General features: G+C 49.5%; 1 protein-coding gene across 1 annotated transcript in view; it reads left to right on the top strand.

Moving 5' to 3' along the window:
* Positions 1 to 22,125, top strand: part of LOC146208826 (uncharacterized) — a 96,094-nt gene that overhangs the window by 21,386 nt on the left and 52,583 nt on the right. Inside the window, exons 4-5 of the mRNA XM_084579404.1 lie at positions 14,651 to 14,760; positions 18,810 to 19,012. Of these exons, the coding sequence (XP_084435530.1) occupies positions 14,651 to 14,760; positions 18,810 to 19,012 (313 nt within the window). The remainder of the gene's footprint in view (positions 1 to 14,650; positions 14,761 to 18,809; positions 19,013 to 22,125) is intronic.

Here is a 22,125-nt window from a genome sequence, read left to right as displayed (position 1 = left end):
AGGTGCCTTTGGTTCCTTTGGCGAGTAGCACGCGTCAATCTAATCGGCGCCGTTGAGCAGGGTGCCTGACCTGTCTTCGGTTGGTATTATAGTGCACAGAGGTACTCTCACCAGGGAACGCGTGCGAACGTACCTCGCATGGGATCCGTATTCTTCAGTGCGTGGATTTCATATTTCGCCTCGGATACTCACCCATTTTTGTGAGCAAGCCCGTGAAGGTGTAAGGATTCACCTGACACCTTATTTGCCCTCATCCGACCGACCGCCGGTTGACTAGGACCTCATCTTTGACCCGCCACGAAGCAGCCGAGCTAAGCCTAACGCTCGGCGTGGCACCGCATTGTCCGCAGCGCAGAGCTGCGTCTCACGCCATCCCTGTGGCCGCTGAGCCATCGCCGCAGCTGCTGTAGCCTCAAAGACGTCGACATGGAGAACCAAGTCGACGGTACGCCCATCACTCCAGAAGAATTTGACGACGACCCCCGCTGGACCCGAATTGTTAAGGCCCAGCGTTCGGCCTACCCTAGAGGAGACGCTACTCCTCAAAGCGACCCCCTCAAGTCCGCAATAGCGTCCCCGCCATCACTGAAGACTCCCAGATTACGTCACCATGTCCCTCTACCTCGACTTCCACAAGAAGACTACAAGATCGTGTTCCGCCCCGGCGGTGGCCTCGACCTCCGCACCACTACCAATGGGGCCCTCCTGACCTCACTTTGTGCCATCGCCAAAGTTGACTATGCCACCGCCCGTGCCAAGGATCGCGTACGTATCAACCCATACAACAACTCATTCACTGTTAGTTCACCCTCAGACCAACGCACCCGGTTATATGTCCAAACCTCTGAGCTGCGTCTCGCAACCAATTCGTACCCCCTGCGCGCTTACGTTGCCGCTCCTGACAACGCTCTCCGCGGTGTAATCTACAACGCCGTGGACCAACAGAGCCAAGAGGAGATCATAGCAGACCTTCAAGCTATGAACCCCAGCAATACCTACGCCATTGCCGATGCAAGACAGATGGGGCGTACGCGGTCCATCCTGATCACCTTCGTCGGCACAAAAGAACTACCCCGCACCGTGATATTCAACTGCGGCCTTTTTATCTGCCACCCTTTCCGCCGCAAGGCCGAAGCCTGCACCAATTGTTGGAGCTACGGCCATCGCTCCGACGTATGCACCCAGCCCAGATCCGGACGCTGCACTCGCTGCGGAGCCGTGCACGAGATTCGGGAGCCCCCCGACTGCACACCTAAATGCATCTTGTGCCAAGGCACACATGTCACGGGATCCCGCCCGTGTGGACTTCGCTACGCGCGGACCGGTCCCTCTCCAACCAACTCCAGCCTTAAGTCAACGTCATCCACCCCACCGCAATCAAAACCGTCCACCGAAGACTCCCGCCCATCTAGACCCAGCCAGCGGTCCAACTCCGGGACCCGCCAAGGACGCAGCCCCCGCCGCCGCTCCGTCTCTTTTCCGCCACTGCCGAGTCAAGACACCTCATCGACTTCTTCCCAGGTGAGCCGGCCTTTGCAGCCTCCCACCCCCGACCCCGAAAAAGAAGAGCTCAAAGCTCAAGTCGCTGCCCAAAACAGGGAGATTACCCTGCTAAAACAACAGCTGCAGGCGTTGTTGGGGCACCCCCAACTCCCCAGCCCTTCTTCACAATGCCCCCCACCACCTGTCACTCAAAAGCCCCAGCCGCCCCTACCCGCCCCCATGTCCATCTCCTCCAATGCTTCCTCCCGCGCCACCTCCCCTTCCCGCACCCCTCCACAAAAGAGGCGATCCACCAACCAGCCCACATCCATCCCGGAGGTGGAGGCCGTCATCCACCACACAGCCTCGTTTCTTGAAGCCCATGAACAACGCCTCATGGCCGCAATTTCTACGCTGCGTACCGACACGCAGAAATGGATGGAACAAATTAACGAACGCGTAGCCAGAATTGAGGCCCGCCAGAGTGCCCACGAAGCCGAACTTGCCCAGACGACCCTAATGGTGTCATCCCTCCTCCCCTCCTCCTCATCTCCCAATCCCCCTGCACCAGCAGGGGCACCCAGGCCTCGTGATGGCCAGACACCCCTCACGCCTTAATTTCTGGCAGTGGAACTGCCGTGGTTTCCGCGGAAAGCGGAACGCGCTGCAGCTCCACCTCCAGAACATCCCTCCCTCCGAGCTCCCCGCTTTAATCGCTCTCCAAGAAACTTTCTCCCCAGTTAAGCTGCGCGACTTCACTGCTTTCCATCCTTCTTCCTCATCCCCCCCGAACATTGCCACTCTGGTTCACCGCAACTACACGGCGATAGAGCATCCTCTCGACGTTCCAGAGTGCACGCACCTTTTCCTAGAACTCCTCCCCCGGCGGCGACAGGATGCCAGTCTCTTTGTTCTTAATGTCTACAGCCCTCCTCGCACACCTTCAGCTCCTCTCCTCCTCCTTCTACGCAAAGCCCTTTCTCGCGCACATCGCAACGCGCTCCTCATTCTTGGGGATTTCAATGCACATCACGTCAGCTGGGGTTATCCCGGGAACAGTAGGAAAGGTCTCGCGCTGTGGACATTCATCCAGAACGAACAGTTATCCGTCCTTAATGATTTTTCTGACCCAACCCGCATCGGCTCCAGCGTCCAACGCAACACTAATCCGGACCTTTCCATCTGCAAAAACGTCGTGGATGCAGCGTGGACGAACACCTGGGTCTTTCTCGGCAGCGACCACTATATCCTGTCCATCTCTTTCTCTCTTCCTAGCCTATCCTCCCGCCAGCGTCTGAGCCAGGTAGTCGATTGGGATCGGTTCCGCCACTCGCGGCAACATGCCCCCACCTCCATCTCAGACCTTTCTCAATGGACTGCCACCTTGCTCAAAGATGTTTCATCCGCCACCTCTACCGTCCCTACCCCTCCTCACTCCTCCACGGCTGACAGCCGCCTCCTTCACCTATGGGAGGCGCATCATTCCCTGCACCGCCGCTGGCTTTCACAAAAACACAATCGCTCACTACGCCTCCGCCTTGCCCGCCTGGGTATGGAAATTGAGGAGCACTGCTCATACCTCACCAGGCAGCAGTGGGGCCAGACATGCGACCGCATGGCCGGTAATCTCGGGCTGAGGGATACGTGGGCGCTCCTACGTGCCCTCCTTGACCCGTCGCATGTCAAGGCCACGCAACGCAGGGATGTGACGCGCCTCCTGCAATCCTCACCGCTATCCGATTCCGATTTCCTTCTTGCACTCCGAGATCGCTATCTTTGCACTTCCCCTCCGTCCCCCCTCCCTTCTTACTTCGGCACCATTAATTCTGCGCTTGACGCAGATATCACTTTGGGGGAGGTTTGTGCGGCGCTACATAAGCTCCGCACCACTTCCGCACCAGGAGCAGACCAAATTTCTAATAAGGCCCTCCGTAACCTGGACACATCATCCCTAGAGGCCATTACGGACCTCTTTAACAAACATTGGCACGAAGGCACCCTGCCTTCTGAGTGGACCCACGCTAAGGTGACCTTCATCCCCAAGCCCGGCAAACCCATAGACATTCAAAATCTCCGTCCTATTTCCCTCACCTCTTGTCTCGGTAAGCTCTTTGAGCACGTCGTTCTAGACCGCTTACAGAGCTTCCTCGAGGACAACCATCTCTTCCCCGATTCGATGTTCGGCTTTCGCCCATCCCTCTCTACACAGGATGTCATGCTCCAGCTCTCCGAAGAGGTCCTTCACCCTCTTCACGCCAAGCGCACTCGCGCGATCATGGCACTGGACTTGACAAAAGCATTTGATAATGTCTTCCATACCGCCATCCTAGACGCCCTTTCTACCCTTAACGTGGGCTCCCGAATCCATAGTTACATCAAGGCTTTTCTTGCCCATCGCACGGCTGAGATCTCATTCGGCACCCTCTCCTCTCCTACTTTCCCTCTTGGAAATCGAGGTACCCCCCAGGGTTCTGTTCTCTCTCCCCTTCTCTTCAACATCACCCTTTTTCCGATGGCACGTGCTCTAGCTAGCATTCCTAACCTCTCCCATGCTTTCTACGCTGATGATATCACCCTCTGGGTGACTACCGGCAATCTTGGTGAGATGGAAGCAGCTCTCCAGGCAGGCGCTAAAACGGTCGCCGATTATGCTCGCACGGTCGGGCTAGCTTGTTCCCCGTCCAAGTCGGAGGTCCTGCTCCTCCTGGCTCGAGGCATAGCTCCAACCTCATCTCCTAACCTTAACGTCACTATCGACGGACATCCCATCCCTTCTGTCTCTTGCATCCGTATTCTCGGTCTCTTTCTCCAATCCAATGGCAAACACACTACTGTCCTTTCCCGCCTTACTACCACCGTCCAGCAGACGGTACGGCTGATCCGACGGGTCGCTAACCGACACTACGGCATGCGCGAGCACGACCTCCGTCGTCTTGTTCAGGCCTTTGTGCTAAGCCGCCTTGTATACTCCCTCCCCTACCTCTTTCTGTCTCGTACCGAGGAAGACAAGGTCAACTGTCTCATCCGCCAAACTTATAAGTCGGCTCTCGGGCTTCCCACTTCCACCCCCACTTCTCGTCTACTAGCGATGGGCGTCCACAATACTCTTTCAGAACTTGTGGATGCCCATCGCGTGGCACAACTCGATCGTTTATCTCGCACCACCCCTGGTAGAGCCCTTCTTACTTCCCTTCGCTTGACCCCTGTCTCCCCTATCTCTGTCACCCATCCCTTGCCCAGCTCCCTCTTCTCCATGCTCACTGTCAAGCCCCTTCCCAAGAACATGCACCCTGAGCATCATGCCGCTCGCCGATCTGCCCGCGCCTCCACCCTCTGGTGCCAGTACGGTACACGGTCTGACGCCGTGTATGTTGATGCGGCACCCTACCTCTCGCATCCCGCCTATGCCCTGGCCACTGTCTCTAATACACGAGCCCCCCTCTCCGTCGCCACTATCCATGCTCTCACTTCCACTGCCGCAGAGGAAGCAGCCATCGCCCTCGCCATTGCCAGCACACCAGCCCTTTTCATATTTAGCGACTCTAAGACCGCAGTCCGCAACTTTGCAAAGGGTAGAATCTCTTCCTCTGCGCTCAATATCCTTAAGCACTCCTCCCCCCCTTCCCGATCTATCCAACTAATTTGGGTTCCGGCTCACGCGGGGCACCCTGGAAATGAGGCGGCAAATTCTATCGCTCGCGAAATGACCGACCGAGCTGGCCCCCTCCACCCCGGGATGGACACGCGTGACTCCCTCCTCACCTTCCATGACATCACCCTCCACTACCGCAACTCCCGATTATCCCTCCCTCCCCCTCACAAGTCCCTATCTAAAATCGAACAGAATACGTGGCGCCATTTACAGGCCCACACTTTCCTCTCCCCTGCACGCCTTGCCCTTATTCACCCCGGTGCCTTCTCGCCCCAATGCACGCTTTGCAGCTCTCCCCGAGCAGACTATGCTCACATTCTTTACTCTTGTCCGGCGCACTTTCCCCCCGTCTCCTGGCAAATAAACAGCCCGCAGCTGTGGGAGGCTGCTTTGGCCAGCTCGGAGCCGCATATTCAACAGCGGCTTACGACCTGGGCAGCGGAAGTCGCCGCCAGGCGTGACCTGGAGGCCACGACCAGCAGCCGGAAGGCCACCCACGGAACGGCGGCAACATAATTTTACTTTTTTTAATTTTTTGGCCTTCAATGAATAAAGTTTGTACCACCACCACCTATAGTGCACAGCATTCCATCAAATAGTCCTGACGCTTTGATAGTATACAGAGCTGTGCTGCAATTACTGGCACCAAAAACAAGGATGGGACAAGCAAAATGGGCGGACTTGAACTAGCGCTCATTGCCTATTATGACGATGTCGAGACAGCCAACATGAGGCACCCATGCACACACTGAACCCTTTTACACCCTCAAAGGTTTAACACTGTCACGGACTGACACCCTATGAATAGAGCAGCACTACTTTACTGTGGAACGTTCTTCGTTGTGCAAACGTTATTTGATCGAAAAGCGAATTATGTGTATGGTTGAGGCCTCAGCTGGCGGCAGCTGTCACAGTGCTCTGGACACTACTGCAGTGGTTTTTGACTTTCAGATCATATTTTTCGCCTTTTCTCATATGCCCTCTTCCATTTTCTACAACGCAGGATAGCCAACCGGATGCCCATGATTGTTAACGCCGTTCCTTAACCCTGCCTTGTCAGTTTTCACAAAGGGTATTAGCCCGAGGACACTCGATCACCATTTTTGCACCCAAAAATGTGTAAAATGGGTATAGCCTCGATCCAAAGCGGGAAACGATCAACAGTGTTTAGGATGTCGCGTCGACCTTGAGATATAAAGAATATATTGGGTATACATACATACATACATACATACATACATACATACATACATACATACATACATACATACATACATACATACATACATACATACATACATACATACATACATACATACATACATACATACATACATACACACATACATACATACATGCATGCATGCATACATACATACATACATACATACATACATACATACATACATACATACATACATACATACATACATACATACATACATACATACATACATACATACACACATACATACATACATACATACATCATACATACATACATACATACATACATACATACATACATACATACATACACACATACATACATACATACATACATACATACATACATACATACATACATACATACATACACATACATACATACATACATACATACATACATACATACATACATACATACATACATACATACATACATACATACATACATACATACATACATACATACATACATACATACATACATACATACATACATACATACATACATACATACACACATACATACCTACATACATACATACATACATACATACAAAAACGCTCATTACTCCCGTACCAAAGCGCTATACAAAACACCATAGGATATACACATGCATAATAAACTGAAAAACATGATTCCCCAGAGAGGGGAAAACAAAGAAGGGGGAAGGGTTCTAATAAAGGACGACAGGCATCTCACGTCTGCTCCCCCGTACAACATAGAAGCGCGTGTGACAGCGCCGCAGAAACCGCGTCTCAACGTCCGCGTCTAACTGTCCAGACAGATACTTCCAAATGGCGAGGCGCAGCCTCTGCAAGGCTGGGTACATTGCACGGGCGGGAGAGAGAGAGAGAGAGAGAGAGAGAAAGCTTTATTCGTCAGCGATTTAGTTTGTCTTTGCCTTGGGCTGCATTCAGCTGCTCCAGGTGGCCGGCAGTCCAAGTCTGTCAGCGACCTCTTGCGCTCTTGCCGAGGCCCGGGACTGGACGTCTGGGTCCCGGCTGGTGAGAACAGCTTCTTAGTTTTCCAGCGAGGGAGTTGGTACTAGATCTACCGGAGGCGTATCCTCTGCGCAATCCCTTATTTTATGGTATATGGTGGTAGGCTCGCCGCACAGTTGGCAGTATGGATTTACTAAGTGGGGAAAGATTTCTGCATAAGTCCAGGGGTTTGGCTACGACCGCGTGGTAGGCTGCTATCGGCGGAGCGGAGCGTGCGGATGAGACAGGCTCGCCCTGATCTCTTTGTAATACGTGGTAATGGCCTGGTACGTATTCAGTGACTCACCTCATCGGGAAACCACGTATTATGGCCCGCTGGCGTCAGTATACAGAGAAAATGATTACGTGCCCCAACTGTACGACTCGAACTCGCGGCGGCATATCTCATCTACTCTGGGGTTGCCCTGCTTTTTCTACTGGACGCCCCGAGATCGAACCCTACGGCCTGAACTACCGTTCCCTTCTAGAAACTGATGCTAACACACAGACGATATTTGCCAAGTATGGCTCGCTTAGTGGCCTGATTAGAGCAATGTGATTTGAGTGACGACCTAAACAATGAAGATTCTGTCTACTCCCCTTTATCCCCATCCATGGGCATGAGCCTTCGCATTCAATAAAGGACATTCAATCAATAAACCGCGTCCGAGATCCCCTCACCAGCTCGGCTGACAAAACCTCGAGCGGTGAGCTTCGTCGTTCCCCGGGACGCCCGAGTGAGCCGGGACCCATGCGAGATCCACTACGTTCCTATCTTTGGCAACGCAGTAAGAATTTTGAATGCAGTGGCGGAGATGCGACCCCTGGCGATGTTGCGAAGGGCCGTTTTGGAATCACTGAGAATGATGCTGGTTTCGTTTTGAACAATTCCTAGGGCTATTGCGGCCTCTTCGGCTTCTTCTACTCGGCCCGTGACCACCGTAGCTGCTACCCTGCGGGAAATGCTCACCGCACTTACAGCGAAGGCCTCATTTCTTGTAATGTTGTATTTTGCCGCATCAACATGCAAAATACTATCATGCCCTTGATACGTTTTGCCTAAAGACTTCGCCCTGGTACTCCTCCAATGTTCGTGGCGATCCGCTTGCATGTTCTTGGGGAGTGGTTTGACTCGAAGGTGTTCACGCTCTCTACTGGCAAGATCACCTGGCTTGAAGAGTCCTCGTCCCTTATTCTTAAGCCTCTTAGGATACACAACCGTGCGGCGCGTCTCAGCGAGGCACCTGCGACGCCACAACGCAAACAGAAAAGTGAACACAATGTGTTCAAAAGGGTTGCGCGGACGTTCATGAAAGGGTTCATGCGGACGTTAAACATTCTATATGCGAGCCGTCACATTGTCCTTGCAACTACACATTCGAAAAAAAAACAAAAAAAAACATGCGAGAGGCTCTCTGGAGCAGCGCAGTTGGCACACTGGTCATTGGGTGCAAGGCCCATCTGGAAAGGCGCTGTGTCGAGTGGAGGACGCCCCAGCGTCCAAGCCAGCCCAAATCTCGCACTTCGTTTGGAAGCCGACAAGCTGCCCTCGCTCGCCATTTGGAGACAGCCGTCTCTCGTTACTCATCACTCGAAAATCTCATTATAACAGCCACAAATTACAAAGTTTCTACGACACATCAATGTTACTTTACCCGTGCAAACGCGCCTAAAGAGCCAACTATGCTTCCTCTGGAGCATTCTTCTCATCGGGCACATACGTGGTAACTGAAGACACATGCGCCGGAAGACGTCGCAAGGCAACCTTCGTTTACAGTCTGTTAGTAAAGCTACGTAAATTATGTCCTGGTGTAGCAGGTTTAGTCGGATATTGTTCAGGATTATCTACTCCCTATGAACTGACACACATTCTTAATCATGGAAAGGTTGGCGGCTGACTAGGCTTTACCTTGGAATGAAACTTCCAGAACAAAACATTGGACTCCAGATCAGGTCAACGACTCTAAACAGGCTTAGGGTGACCTAACTCCGCCAGGACCCCTGATTAAAAAGTTTGGCTGTTTTATCTTAGTTACTTGGGGCAATGTCGATAGCGGGAATGTGGTGCTTTATGCAACAAAAAAGAGAGCGATTGCTTTTCTGATGTTGGAGGTTTATGGTAGGCCCCGCCGGGGTGGTGCAGTGGTAAGACGCCCGACTACTGTGCCGGAGTTCCCGGGTTCGAACCCGACCTCGGCGGCTGCGTTTCGATGGAGGCGAAACGAAGAGGCGTCGTGTGCTGTGCGATGTCAGCGCACGTTAAAGATCCCCAGGTGGTCGAAATTACTCCGTAGCCCTCCACTACGGCTCCTCTTTCTCTCTTTCCACTTTCATTCCCACCTTCCTCCCTTCCCTTACGGCGCGGTTCGGGTGTCCACAGAGCAAGTGTGACAGTTACTGCGCCTTTCCCTTCCTGTGAACCAATTTATTAATTTATTATTATTAGGTTTATGGTAGCTTTAACGACTATTTGAAAATGAGGGTAACGCTAGAGCAGAAAAAAATTAGAGCGTCTCTTAGATGTCCTAAGAGGGGCATGGCGAAAGCCTACCGGCCGGAGGTGGTAGAGGTTGGGTTTCTGGCATACAGGGCTGGGACAGGTAGGTCAACGCCGCTTGCGGTGGGGGCTAGCCTGCCACTGAATTTTTATCTGTTGTAGGACGTCATTGCACCCAGGTGGTGGACGACAGCTGTTGCGGCGTGCATCTTTCTCTCCCTCTTTTATGCGAAGCATACTAGCCGCACAACCGAGCTCTTCCTTGCTGCGCCGCGCGCGGCCGCGTAGCTACCACTTGACCTACATCGGAGCACCACGTGATATGACGTCACAACAGCTGTGAATGCTGGGGCTCAACTCGTGCGCTCGCTTGCGGACGCGCAGCCTCCGCCGGCGGCCTAACTCCCTCTCCTACCGCTAGGAGATACTGACGTCACGCAATTGTATAAAAGGCGACGCACTCGTTGAGTCAGTTGAGCAGCGAGATGTCGGCCAGGGAAAGGGCGGCTCGCCAGAACGCAAAGCGCAAGTTACAAACAGCCACGGAAACGGAAGAAGAACGAGAAGTACGGCTTTGCCAAGCGACATGCACAGTATGCAGCTAGACGGCAGCGTTCGACAACCGATGCCGAGGTGAAGGTTTCGGTTCCCTTAAAGGAACTAGTTAGGCTTCTGACTCCCAGTCTCCCCCCTCACCTCCGTCTTTACGACCTCGCTAATGTTAAGCCCAGCTGGCGGTATATCACAGCGGATTTTTTGGAAGCAAGCAGAGCGTCCTTTATGTACCGCTTCGCCAGGGGAGTCCTCCCCATTAAGGCGCCGGCGTTTACACGGACCAGCCTGCGACCAACTTGTCCGACTTGTGGTGGTAGAGAGGACACTGTGCACATATTCTCGCAGTGTCTCCTTCCTGAAGCGCTTCTTTGCGTGTAGCTAACCTCTTCCAGCTTCCGGGTATACCGTACCAGACCGTGCAATACCTGAACCCGTTGCCAGGCGTGGCCGTTAACCAGTTCGTCCTCTTGCTCGTAGAGTGCGCGTACCAAGTATGGCTGGCACGCTGCGCGGCCGCATACAACAGCAGAGTTCCGGGCCTCCATGAAGTAATTGCAAAAGTACGGAAAGAGGTCTGGTTCTGCCTGCAGCGGGAACGTCGCATTCTTGGCGAGCAGAGGTTCTCGAAGATTTGGTGCGGACCGTCTGTGATTTTTTCGGTTAAGGGTGGAACACTCTCTGTGTCATTATGATTTTCTCACAGGGATTGGTTGTCCTTAGTGACACTTGTGCTGTCATGAAGGTTCGCCTCGTCGGCTCGATGCCACGATGGCGCTGCAGGCCGTCTTTGCGTTTGATGACACTCACTCCTGTGAGGGCATCACGCGGCGGCCCCCTTGTCCGGGTAGGACCCTCACCTCGAACTAAAAAACTCTCCCAGACCCCACTTGGCCCTGGGGGGGACTTTGCCGGAGGTGTTGAATGGATGATGATGGGCTGATGAGTTATGTGTGACTCTGGGGCACGACACCTCCGGGTGTCAATCCCCCTCCCCATCTGACAACGGCAAAGGATGAAGCTTCGAGTACTTCTACCCGGTTCAAGCGGCGAAATGCTACCAAACGGAAAATGCGTGCTGAAGACTGATCAGCATAGTGTATTTATTGGTTTGAGAAAAATAAAGGAAGAAGCAGAGTAACACATGAGTTGTTCTTGTCTATGAAATGGCTAACCAGGTATAGCCAGGTAATGTCTTGTCTATGAATGGCTAACCAGGTATAGCCAGGTAATGTTTAATTTTTTGGGCTAGTATGCTTCGCATCCTAGGCTTAACCATAAGCTAAGCCAGACCAATTTTTTTTTGTTTTCTTCTCGACACTCTCTCCAGTCCGCACGAGCGGCTGCGTTTTGATGGAGGCGAAACGAAGGCCGGTGTCCGTGTGCAGTGCGGTGTCTGCGCACGTTAAAGATCCCCAGGTGGTCGAAATTACTGCATAGCCTTCACTACGGCTCGTCTTTCTCTCTTTCCACTTTCACTCCCACCTCCCTCCCTTCCCTTACGGCGCGGTTGAGATGTCCACAGAAAACGTGAGACTAGTGACTGCGCCTTTCCCTTCCTATAAATAAATAAATCAATCAGTCCGCACGAGGCAGCCGAGGTGGCTCAGCTACAGAGCCAGTAGCAGGCCCGTGCATTTTTGTTTCTTTCTTCCTACAGCTACAACAACAACAACAAAGCCTATCCTTTCTATCCTATAATTTGCCTCCAATCGTTAGCCTCTTGTCGGCATTCGCCCCGTCAGGGTGGTGCAGTGGTAAGACGCCCGACTACTGTGCCGGAGTACTCGGTTTCGAACCCGACTTCGGGGGCTGCGTTTCGATGGAGGTGAAACGAAGAGGCGTCCGTGTGCTGTGCAATGTCAGCGCACGTTAAAGATCCCCGGGTGGTCGAAATTCTTCAGTAGCCCTCCACTACGGCTCATCTTTCTCTTTCCACTTTCACACCCACCTTCCTCCCTTCCCTTACTGCGCGGTTGAGGTGTCCACAGAAAACAAGTGAGACAGGTACCGCGTCTTTCTCTTCCTAAAATTAAATAAATCAGTTTCTTGTCGGCATTCGTTGCAGTGCTACATATAATTATAATTGTTTTACAGGAAAGGAAAGGCGCAGAATCTATCGCACTTTCTCCGCTAAGTGTGAGTCTAGACAGTACACCAACTCTCCTGTCGCGTGGCGTTCTTTGGCGCACGTTCAAGTGTGGCATTGCAGATTCATGGACGCATCCCGCCTCGGTCAATCAGAACGCTGCAAAAGCACGACACACACTTTCCACGACAGCATGAGCCATTAAAGGCTGTCGCCTTAAAAGCAAGTGCTGGAGGGCACGAGAGAAAGAACGCTCATTAAACGAAAAGGGCGCCGTAGCCTTGTCTGGTTAGGCGCTTCCATTACATTCAAGCAATGAGCGATAGACTAGCCCAGCACAAGGTTATAGTGCCGTTTAATTCATTAGTTGTTGCGGTGCAACTATCTTGCAGTAATAAGCCAATTACAATAAGTCTGTGTTTCTGGCCACTCTTTCATCAAAAGGGTTTCATGTCGGGCTAGTTGGTGATTAACATGTTTAAACATCGTTGCGCTGTTGAAAAACTTAAACACGGAAACTACACTAGGTGAGTTGGCGCTTCAGTGCCTAGTGTCGTATTTCGTGTCTAAATTATTCAAATGCTCAACGAAGTTTGTACTGTTTTATACCACTTTTTTATGGATGAGGCTAATGCTGACGTTATTTCATTGTTCCGGTAGGTTCAAGATAATTGGGCATCAGATGTAGAGGTAACTTGTTATAGCACAACCTATCCTAGATCTGTAGTTTGTTTCACCTTTTTCGACAGCTTTCCTTCCCCGCGTTGCTTGTCCCTACTTCAATTCGCGGCTGTGACTTAGTGGCCGCTTTGCTCGGCCCCTATGCCCGATGCTTCTGGACGCAATAGGAACCTTGCCAGCAGCATTTCGGTGAATGCAAAGAGCCGGTTAATTGCACAGTGTCGGTCCACATTAAAAAGAATGCAGGCGATGATGATTAATCGAAGTCCTTCATTGCGGACAAACTCAGAGCCATTGTACCAGGCTTTCGCCTGAAGCCTGTAATAACACTATTTCTTCACTCCCTTCACGTTTCTGCTGCGAGCCAGTCCCTCCGTGATTAGGGTCATGGCGATATCGATTGCTGCACAAATAGGTGTTAAACTGCAGTACTGTAGCATTATCATCTACATTCCCAAAGCTACTGCTCTTGTTTTGTCTTCATGCGTATATCTGAAATCTATGCATACCTACTTTTTCTTCGATAGTGTCTAGGCTTCCGACTTCTGTAGACCTGTCGTGATCCTCCCGTGAAATATTTCCGCGTCGTTTACCTTACATAAGCTATACGTCTTTTACCTTGTTTAGCGTCTTAAAGTTATCTTAGTTGTGTCGTATCTACGTGGTCGTATGCACTGTATGCTTACTTGTCTATGTCTTAACGTGCGTGCTGCTTTGCAAAGAAGTATGTACCAACTGGCCGGCACTTTACGAAATACTTCTGTATGTTAATTTTTTTTATATGCACCCCTCACCCAATGCTTTTTGAGGCCTGTGAGGAACAAACAAACAAACAAACAAACAAACAAACAAACAAACAAACAAACAAACAAACAAACAAACAAACAAACAAACAAACAAACAAACAAACAAACAAACAAACAAACAAACAAACAAACAAACAAACAAGCAAGCAAACAAACAAAAAACAAACAAACAAAAAAAAAACAAACAAACGAACAAACAAATAAATATTAAAATATTTAAATAAATAAATACTTAACACACTGGAGTTTCCCGATCGTTCCTCCAATTCAATCACACAAACGCAGGAAGGTGAAATATAGCTTCATGAAATATAGCTTTGAACCATGCAGTCCGTCCCCAAATGCCTTGACCTGTGCGAAAGGATCGTGGGACAAGAATTCTGGGTATCGTAATTTGTTGTATGTCATGGTTAAATTACTTGCGTGGCACAAAACAAAAATGGTAGTGAATACGTGGGGCGTATGGAAATGCGGTTAGCATTGAGAATTAGAAAATATTTGATAAGGATCAGATCGAGATAAGAAGAAGCAAGTCTAAGCTTACGAAATGAATGTAATAAGAAACTTAGGGGATTACGCGGTGTGCTGAATTATGCGGCAAAGTTGCTTCCATGACGTTTATCCTTAGCAAAACTGTCCGGAAAACGTAAGGTGCGCATCAAACCAAATATTTGGCGCAGGGGAACTGCTGTACCAGATGAGCGACGGAGACGCGACATACGTAGTCACCGACCCACCAAACGCGGACAAAGTGCGCAAGGTGTGCGACGAGTTGAAGTTGCCCGACAAGGTAAGGTGTACGCTGGCGCTCTTCTGCGAGCGAAGGATATGAGTAGGTACAGTCTTTATCAAAAGTTGACATACCAGAGGGTTTGCTTTTAAGCCGTATAATTCGACTTCTGTAATAATCGTGGAAGTCCTAGCCATCGGAGAGGGTAGGACGAAAAAGCATTAGCTGCGGGTGACCGAGCGTTCTTTTTCTCTTTTTCTTCTTCCTCAGCCTACATATAAAGCCTCGCTTTAACCAAGCCGTATGAACGTGCCTTAGTGGCCTGTAGGGGTAACGTGAATGCCAGGGTCCTTGCAGGCTGATCCTGACCTAACCGTCCCATGTGAAACGAGAGAACCAAGTTGGCAGCTCCTGCCAGCCCACGTGGGGTGGGACGTCACAGCGTCCCGTGGGTAAGACGTGGCTACCGCCGCGCAACACTGAAGGCTCGAAATCTAGTGTAGTGTTTTTTGTTTGTTTGCTTGCTTGTTTGTTTGTTTGTTTGTTTGTTTGTTTTCGCAATAAAATCTTCTTGCCTTCAGCAAGTATGGAAACCTGGGAATGCATTACGAGCCACATAGTATAGCTCAGAAGTAGACCCCTTGGGCTGTAAGCTTTTGATAAAGGCTGTATGTGTCTTTGTTTCGAAATATTCTGCAGCGCCAAAAACTAGACCAAAGAAGAAGCACAGAGCCGTTTTCTCTGACAATTCTGCTCTGCCATCTCTGCTTTTAAAACAAAAACAGACTATCAAAATACGAGTAGAAGCACAAATGTGCGCTGTCATGACTGTTTAGGTAGAAACGACTACTTGAATCGCTGTGCAATTTGTCTTTAGATGAAAACTTATCATGACTAACGAATTGAGGTTTATAAAGAGCGCCTAAACCGCGATGGCTTAAGCAAATTCAGCGGTGAGCTAAATGTATTTTCGAAAGTAATTCCATTTCGTGCTTTATTGCATGCGAATCCAACTGTGGCGTTGGCTAATTATTGTGGATCTTACGAAAGAAGAATTTACTTCTCGCAAAACTTAGGATTCGTAAAACCTTTTCGATGCATAGGAGAAGATTAAGTTTCCTATCAGAAGGATGTATGAAAACGCCCAATTCGGACAAATGATAAGCTGCTGTCACTGTGCAGAAATATTGCTACAGTATAAGCTGAAGATAAGCATGCGTTCGGGTTTAGTTTCGAAAGTCGTAGCGGCGTGCTGTGCAGCATGATACGTAAGTTACCTTCCCGTGATGTAATAAATAAAGTCACGATGATTGAATCCGTAATGCAGCGTTCATGATGATTACAAGTAGAAGTAGTGTCAGGCTTCAAAAGAGCGCCGGTCCTTCAGAAGAACGCCGACGTCATATACAGCTTAACCGCGAAACAAAAAAGCACTGAAACTTTATTGATACAGTACTGCGCCCACAAACGAACCGCGGCTGGCAGAAAATAGTGGAAGAGAAATAAATATTAAAGGTCACTGGGGCATTGCAAGAATATGTTTGGCGACGCGGACAGAAAATCATGGTTTTCTATTTTGCAGGATTGATGAACAGCTCTTGATAAGACACATTAAATTTGTTATTAAGGCATATCTTTGACTGGATGGTACTACATGATTGGTGGATGTTTAAAGATGTATATTTGAATCATCCGCAATTAGGAACATTAAAGAGACGATCACAATGAGATAAGTCGTTCCTAGAAATTAGAAATAAGAGAGGCTGTAGAATATCATCATTATCATCAGCCGGATTATATCCACCGCAAGGCGAACGCCTCTCCCATATTCCTCCAATTAACCCGGTCTTGTGCTAGCTGCATTCACTTGACTCCTGCGAACTTGACCTCATCCACCCACATCTGCTGCCCCCTGCTACGCTTTTCTTCCCTCGGAATCCAGTTTGTTACCCTAAGCGACCATCGGTTATCCTCTTTTCAGACTACATGCCCTGCCAGTGTCCATTTCTTCGTGATTTTGATTAGAATGTCATTAACTCGCGTTATTTCTCTGACCCATTCTGCACGCTTCCTATCACTTAATGTTACCCCTACCATTTTTCGTTCCATAGCCCTCTGGTTTGTCCTCAACTTGAGTAGAATCCTTTTCGTTAGCTTCCATGCTTCAGGCACTTAGGTGAATACATATAAGATGCAACTGTTGTATACATTTCTCTTGAGCGATACCGCCATATAGAATATATAGCCATGCTTACCTATGTAAATGGTTTAGTGTCAGAACTAATGATGGATGGGTTAACAGCTATTTGACAACTTAAGTGCAGACGATTTCAGCACAGGATCAGGATACGGTATGCAGATTGGTTTAGAAAGACAATATTCAGCCTAATTATATGAAATGCTTAGTCAATTCGACGCAGTGTGCTCCAAAGTAATTGCTGTTGTCAGCAAAGAATCATCTATAGTCAAGATATTCACGTCTTTACTCATATCCAGAAGACGAGGAGATATATTATGGTGAGGTTACCTAAAAGTAATAGAAAACAATGTGCCTCTCCTCGTGCCACTAGGTATAACGGGCTTAAACCAATAGCAAGAATAATGAATAGGGATTGCTCCATTAAAAGAATTCTGCATTGAAGATAAATAAAGAAAAAAAAGGGGGGGGAAGGGAAAAATTAAATAAGTTCCACTATCCAGCCCAACCGTCGCCCCGGGAACGGCCCAGCTTATCGCGGATTTATTTATTCGGTTTTTGTGGTTGTTTTCATCTCGAATTGTTGTCGCGTGCTTTACACGATTCTTGATGCTAACATTTTCGTTAGACGGTTGTTTTCCAGGTCGGAGAGAGGGGTGGATGAATGGGCCGGGCTTGCGTCGGTTGGAGGAGGCTGGAGGTCCCGGGCTTGAAATTGCCCGGATATTGATTCCTTGGGGTGGTGGTTGGTCAGCTGTTGGCTTGGGAATCTGTGAATTCTTAATGGAAGTTAGAGTCCCTCCCGCCCCTTGGTTTTGTTTCCGGTTGACTGTTTTCCCCCTTTTTTCCCTTCTGTCCTCCCCCTTCCCGCCCTCGTCCCCCTCCCTACGCCCCACACCTAGTATGCTTCAATTTTGTGAGTGGCGCTTCGTTTTTGTAGTATGGTTGATTAACGGTTCTGAACCCCGGGGGTTCCGGGGGAAGACTAGCTGAAATCGGGCCCGATGATATGGGACCCTTGGTTGAAGATTATGCAATGTAGGAAGGAGATTAAGGTAGGAGAGAATGAGAGGATAAAGAGATGCAAGGCAGAAAACAAGGAAGAAAAAGAGGGAAACGAAATAATGTTTTTTGTTTCCTTTCCTCTCCCCTCCCCTCTCTCTTCTTGAGGAGAGCAGGAGAGGTGTGGGAAGAAAATTGGGGGAGGTGTTGAGGTTGGGTCGTTCTAGGGGCAGTGGAATGGAAAACGAGTTAATAATTTTAGATGAAGTTAGGGTGTTGTCTTGGCTGGTAGTTTAAATTGTTATTTTTGCTGTAATTGGTAGTCGCTCTCCGCGCCCCCAAACGAGGAGAGGAAAACGAGATCGCGAAAGCCCACCCCCGCCCCCGGCCATCTCCTGTTAGTGTTGTTGCCCCCTACTGATTTTATTTGCCCTTCCCTTTTCTTATTGTACTTCTAAGTTTGTTGGAGGGGTTACTTGGAGGGACACCCAGCTTTGATGATGTGGTAGATGCTTTGAAGTTCTTGTAGGTCCCGGGCGTGATTACTAGCCTCCGCCCGGGGGCCGTTTCGCTGAGCGACTGACCGCCCTCGACTTACCGGATGTTGCTTGTGCGAGCTCACCCGTCAGCTATCTTGTAGTGGCATAGCCATTGTACAGAGTACAGTGAAATGGCCATTGCCCTTGCCGAGCCTGGTGTTGGGTTAGAGGCGGCCAGATACAGCACTGCTCAACTGGGCTGTCGAGCTTGTCTTAGCGTCTGCCACTCGCGTTTCTAGTTGGGGACGCTAAGTGAGTGAGCAGCACCGATTGCCGTAGTCCCGCTATAGAAATAGCTATCAAGTGAGGAGGTAGGTTGTGGGCTGGCCGCAACTGTGGAGATTTGCTCGTGAGTGGTCGCCACTTTACAGGGACGCTGCATACTGGGCGAGGCTCCAGGCTTCATCTCCGTCCTGGGCTTCGCGCTGCTGGACCCCAAGTTGTTTCGGGAGGTGCCCGTGCCGGACCCCAAGAACACCCTGGCGGGCCTGAGCTACACGTCAGGCACTACTGGCCTCCCCAAGGGCGTAGAGATCAGCCACTTCTCCTTCGTTGCAAACATGGTGCTGTCCAAGTAAGGCGCCCTCTATACATGCGCACCTTCAGCATTACCGGAATCACAGAGGGAGATTTGATTATTCATACAACCTGCTGTCTGAATTCAGATGCCAGGCGCGGGATTATAGCCATGCGTTTGAACACTCCCCCCCCCCCCCCCCCCGCCCCTCCCGCCATGGTAATGAGTTGGCTTGCATAGTCTTCGCCCTGCCAGCCAGTGTGCATTGGAATGCGTTCATCCAGCGAAGGAAAAAAATGACCGTTTTGTATACAGTGCCAAGGCTCGTCAAAGTACCTTGTTGAGACGTTTCAAGTTTCTGTCGTCAATTCAAGTTTAAAGCGAGCAGGCACCATTTATCACTTTTTTTTTTCAGACCAAAAAGTTTATCCCTAGTAGCGCGTACACGCTTCAAAAAAGCTATTTGCTTAGTTTTTAAAACACAAAACCAACGTAGATTTTGGAAACATAAAATTAAGTTGCAAACAACGAAGATTTATGCCAGAGATGCCGGATTCACCATATCGTGCCGCTGACGAGGAGGCTACGGTCACCACGCAGAAGGTGGAGATAATGCCCTGGAGGTAACTCGTGACCGAACACGGAAGTGCGATCAGTTGGACTGAAGCGTACGCTCCGCAGCCAGTGCATCTCTGCTCGCAACAACTTAGTTGAAGTGCGGAGCTTACCATTCCTTCGAAGACAGATCCGCACCTTAAACTACACTGGAGTTGTCGATTTGCTGGTCTTGAATCTTATTGCTCCTGATGTCCGCATACGGAACGCTTGCAGGCCCCTGCCAAGTAGTTCGTGTTAGCATTACCGAGAACCGTAAACATTCGTGAGTTCTACCAGCGACGTTGACGGGCACCTTACCCACTATCAGCGCGTGAGCCTCTACACTAGGTGTACCTGCCGACGGTTTGCCAACGTCGTTTTCTTGCCTGCTGACACTGCTTCATTTTCGTCGGGTGGATAGATTTTTATGCACGAGGACACTTTAACGACCTAGGACAGGTAAGCAGGCTAGTTGAAAATGGCTTTGGCGAGCAGATAGCGAAAAAAGGCTACAGGAAAATGATTGAGTTTCGTGGTAAGACATGTGCTATAAGTTCAGTGAGAAAACCTTGCAATTTCGAATGTGTATTGGTCCACACAGGCAAGGAAGTGCAATTTTGGCCACTTGCTCCAAGCGTTTGCGTAAACACATACAATGTCCTTCTCACAACGTAAATTTCAACTCGGTGCCTGATGTAATATTACAATGCTCCTGGTTTTAGAAGTCGAAAATGGGTCGGATAACTTCAAAGGTAGGTCCTCTGACAGGAATGAAGACAGAGGAAGTAGTGGCGATGTCAACTCGAGCTCTTGCGTCCTCAATCCTCCTGAATGTTTGTGAACAGTTGGCCCTCTCCTTAGGCGTCTATTTCACCTCCTCTGCACTGCCTTCAGCGTATGTGTCAAGACAGCGATCATACAGGGATACCGAAGGTATTAGCGGTCGCGACCAAGCAACAATCTGAGATCCTGCTTGGTCCTGTTGTTACCGCTCTGTGACAACAGCTACTGACACCAAGGAATGCGCAGGGTCTTTTTCAGTGTCGATCGTTGTGAAATAAAATTGTAGTGGCATGTAGATAAACGATTACAAAGTAGAGGAAAAACAGCCACATGCAACTGGTGAGGTCCGAATCCACAATCTCCCAATTTCGTGACCGGAGTTCTACCGCCAGAGAAACGGTGGAAGGTGTTATTGCTCTACTTTTCGGGATATTTATGTCAGGTTTAACGCATCCTTGAGTGTCCACTAGTGCCACCATCGTGCATAGCAGCGGAAGTGGACATTGTTTTGATGGTGACGCGAATACCACGTTGAGCGTGGTCTAAAGGGGAAAGTGCGAGCTTTGGATAATCCTCTTAATTTACCCATTACAACAAGGCTACCATATTCGAGGCTCTTTTTGGGCTGTGAGCAAAGAAATGAAAAAGAAGACGTTTGTTGCGAGGTAGATACAGAGAGAGCTAGCAGCAGTTGATACCGAGGAGAACATTCAGTGTTCTTTTTTAAATGATTAACAGCCCAAAGTGAACCAGTGATGCTTCTTGCTACATTGGCTGTTGGCTCATGCCATGCTTGGCTAAAGCTGAATCTGGCTTTTTCCAGTTTCCTGTTCGTTCAATTTGATGGGCATGGTGGCGGGTGCCTGGCACTGTGATGGAACATAACATTTGTTTTTCCTCCCTGAGCGGTGGGTGTACCTAGAAAAATTCAGAATTTTTTCTGAAGAAAAACATTTCCCATTTTCACGCCGCTCACAGCTAACGCGCTGAAATAACTGCATGAATTGCTTCACACTTTCTTTTTAGAAGTACTTTAACCGAGCCTAAATGCCCGGGCTGGAAGATTAGAAAACTAGCAAACAACAACCTTTTATTAGTACTGTACAACCGTCAACATGAAAAGCTGTCAAGTTCTGTCAAGTAAATCATTTGCAGAAATTCCCGTACCGGGTAGCTCACACTGTTCTATGAACACTGTCTGTGGAGTCATCTGGCGGCCTGACGTACCTTAACGATTTTTATAAAGAACTCAACGACCTGAAAGGACACAATATGGCATATAATTGCAGGATCGAGGCCAGGCTTGGTAACAAAAAAATTGAAACAAAGCAGATTGTCCTCACCTTTGCGTCAGCACTGCTTGCAGAATCCGTGCAGGGAGGCTGTGCCAAGATCTAGCTTACACCAAACATTTTGAATCCACGATGTCGATACGAACGCCGAAAATACGGCAATGGCTCGCTGAGTTCAGAGGCCGACCGACATGGTATAATTTGCCACCTGATAAAAATTCCCTTCAAAATTGCGAAATCAAATCGAACTTTGCATGGAATAGAAGACCGGCCATCCCAATTAGTGCAGTTATTTCTCGACATGAAAAACAGAAACCGCGACACTAGGGGGAACAGAAAATGTCTCATATTGGGAAGCACGAAAGCAACTGTCGCTGGTGCAAGAGAGAAATAGTAGAATAGGATAGCAGGGAGGTTAACTAGGTGATGCCCATTTTACCACTTTAATCGTCCTCTCAAACTGAGAAAAAAAAACCTTAAAAAAGGAGAAGGAGCTCG

The sequence above is a fragment of the Amblyomma maculatum genome, chromosome 1, assembly GCF_055883805.1.
Source record: "Amblyomma maculatum isolate TAMU_Amacu chromosome 1, ASM5588380v1, whole genome shotgun sequence".
Lineage (NCBI taxonomy): Eukaryota > Metazoa > Arthropoda > Arachnida > Ixodida > Ixodidae > Amblyomma > Amblyomma maculatum.
The sequence above is the reverse complement of the archived record's forward strand: the minus strand, read 5'-3'. Positions and strand labels throughout refer to the sequence as shown.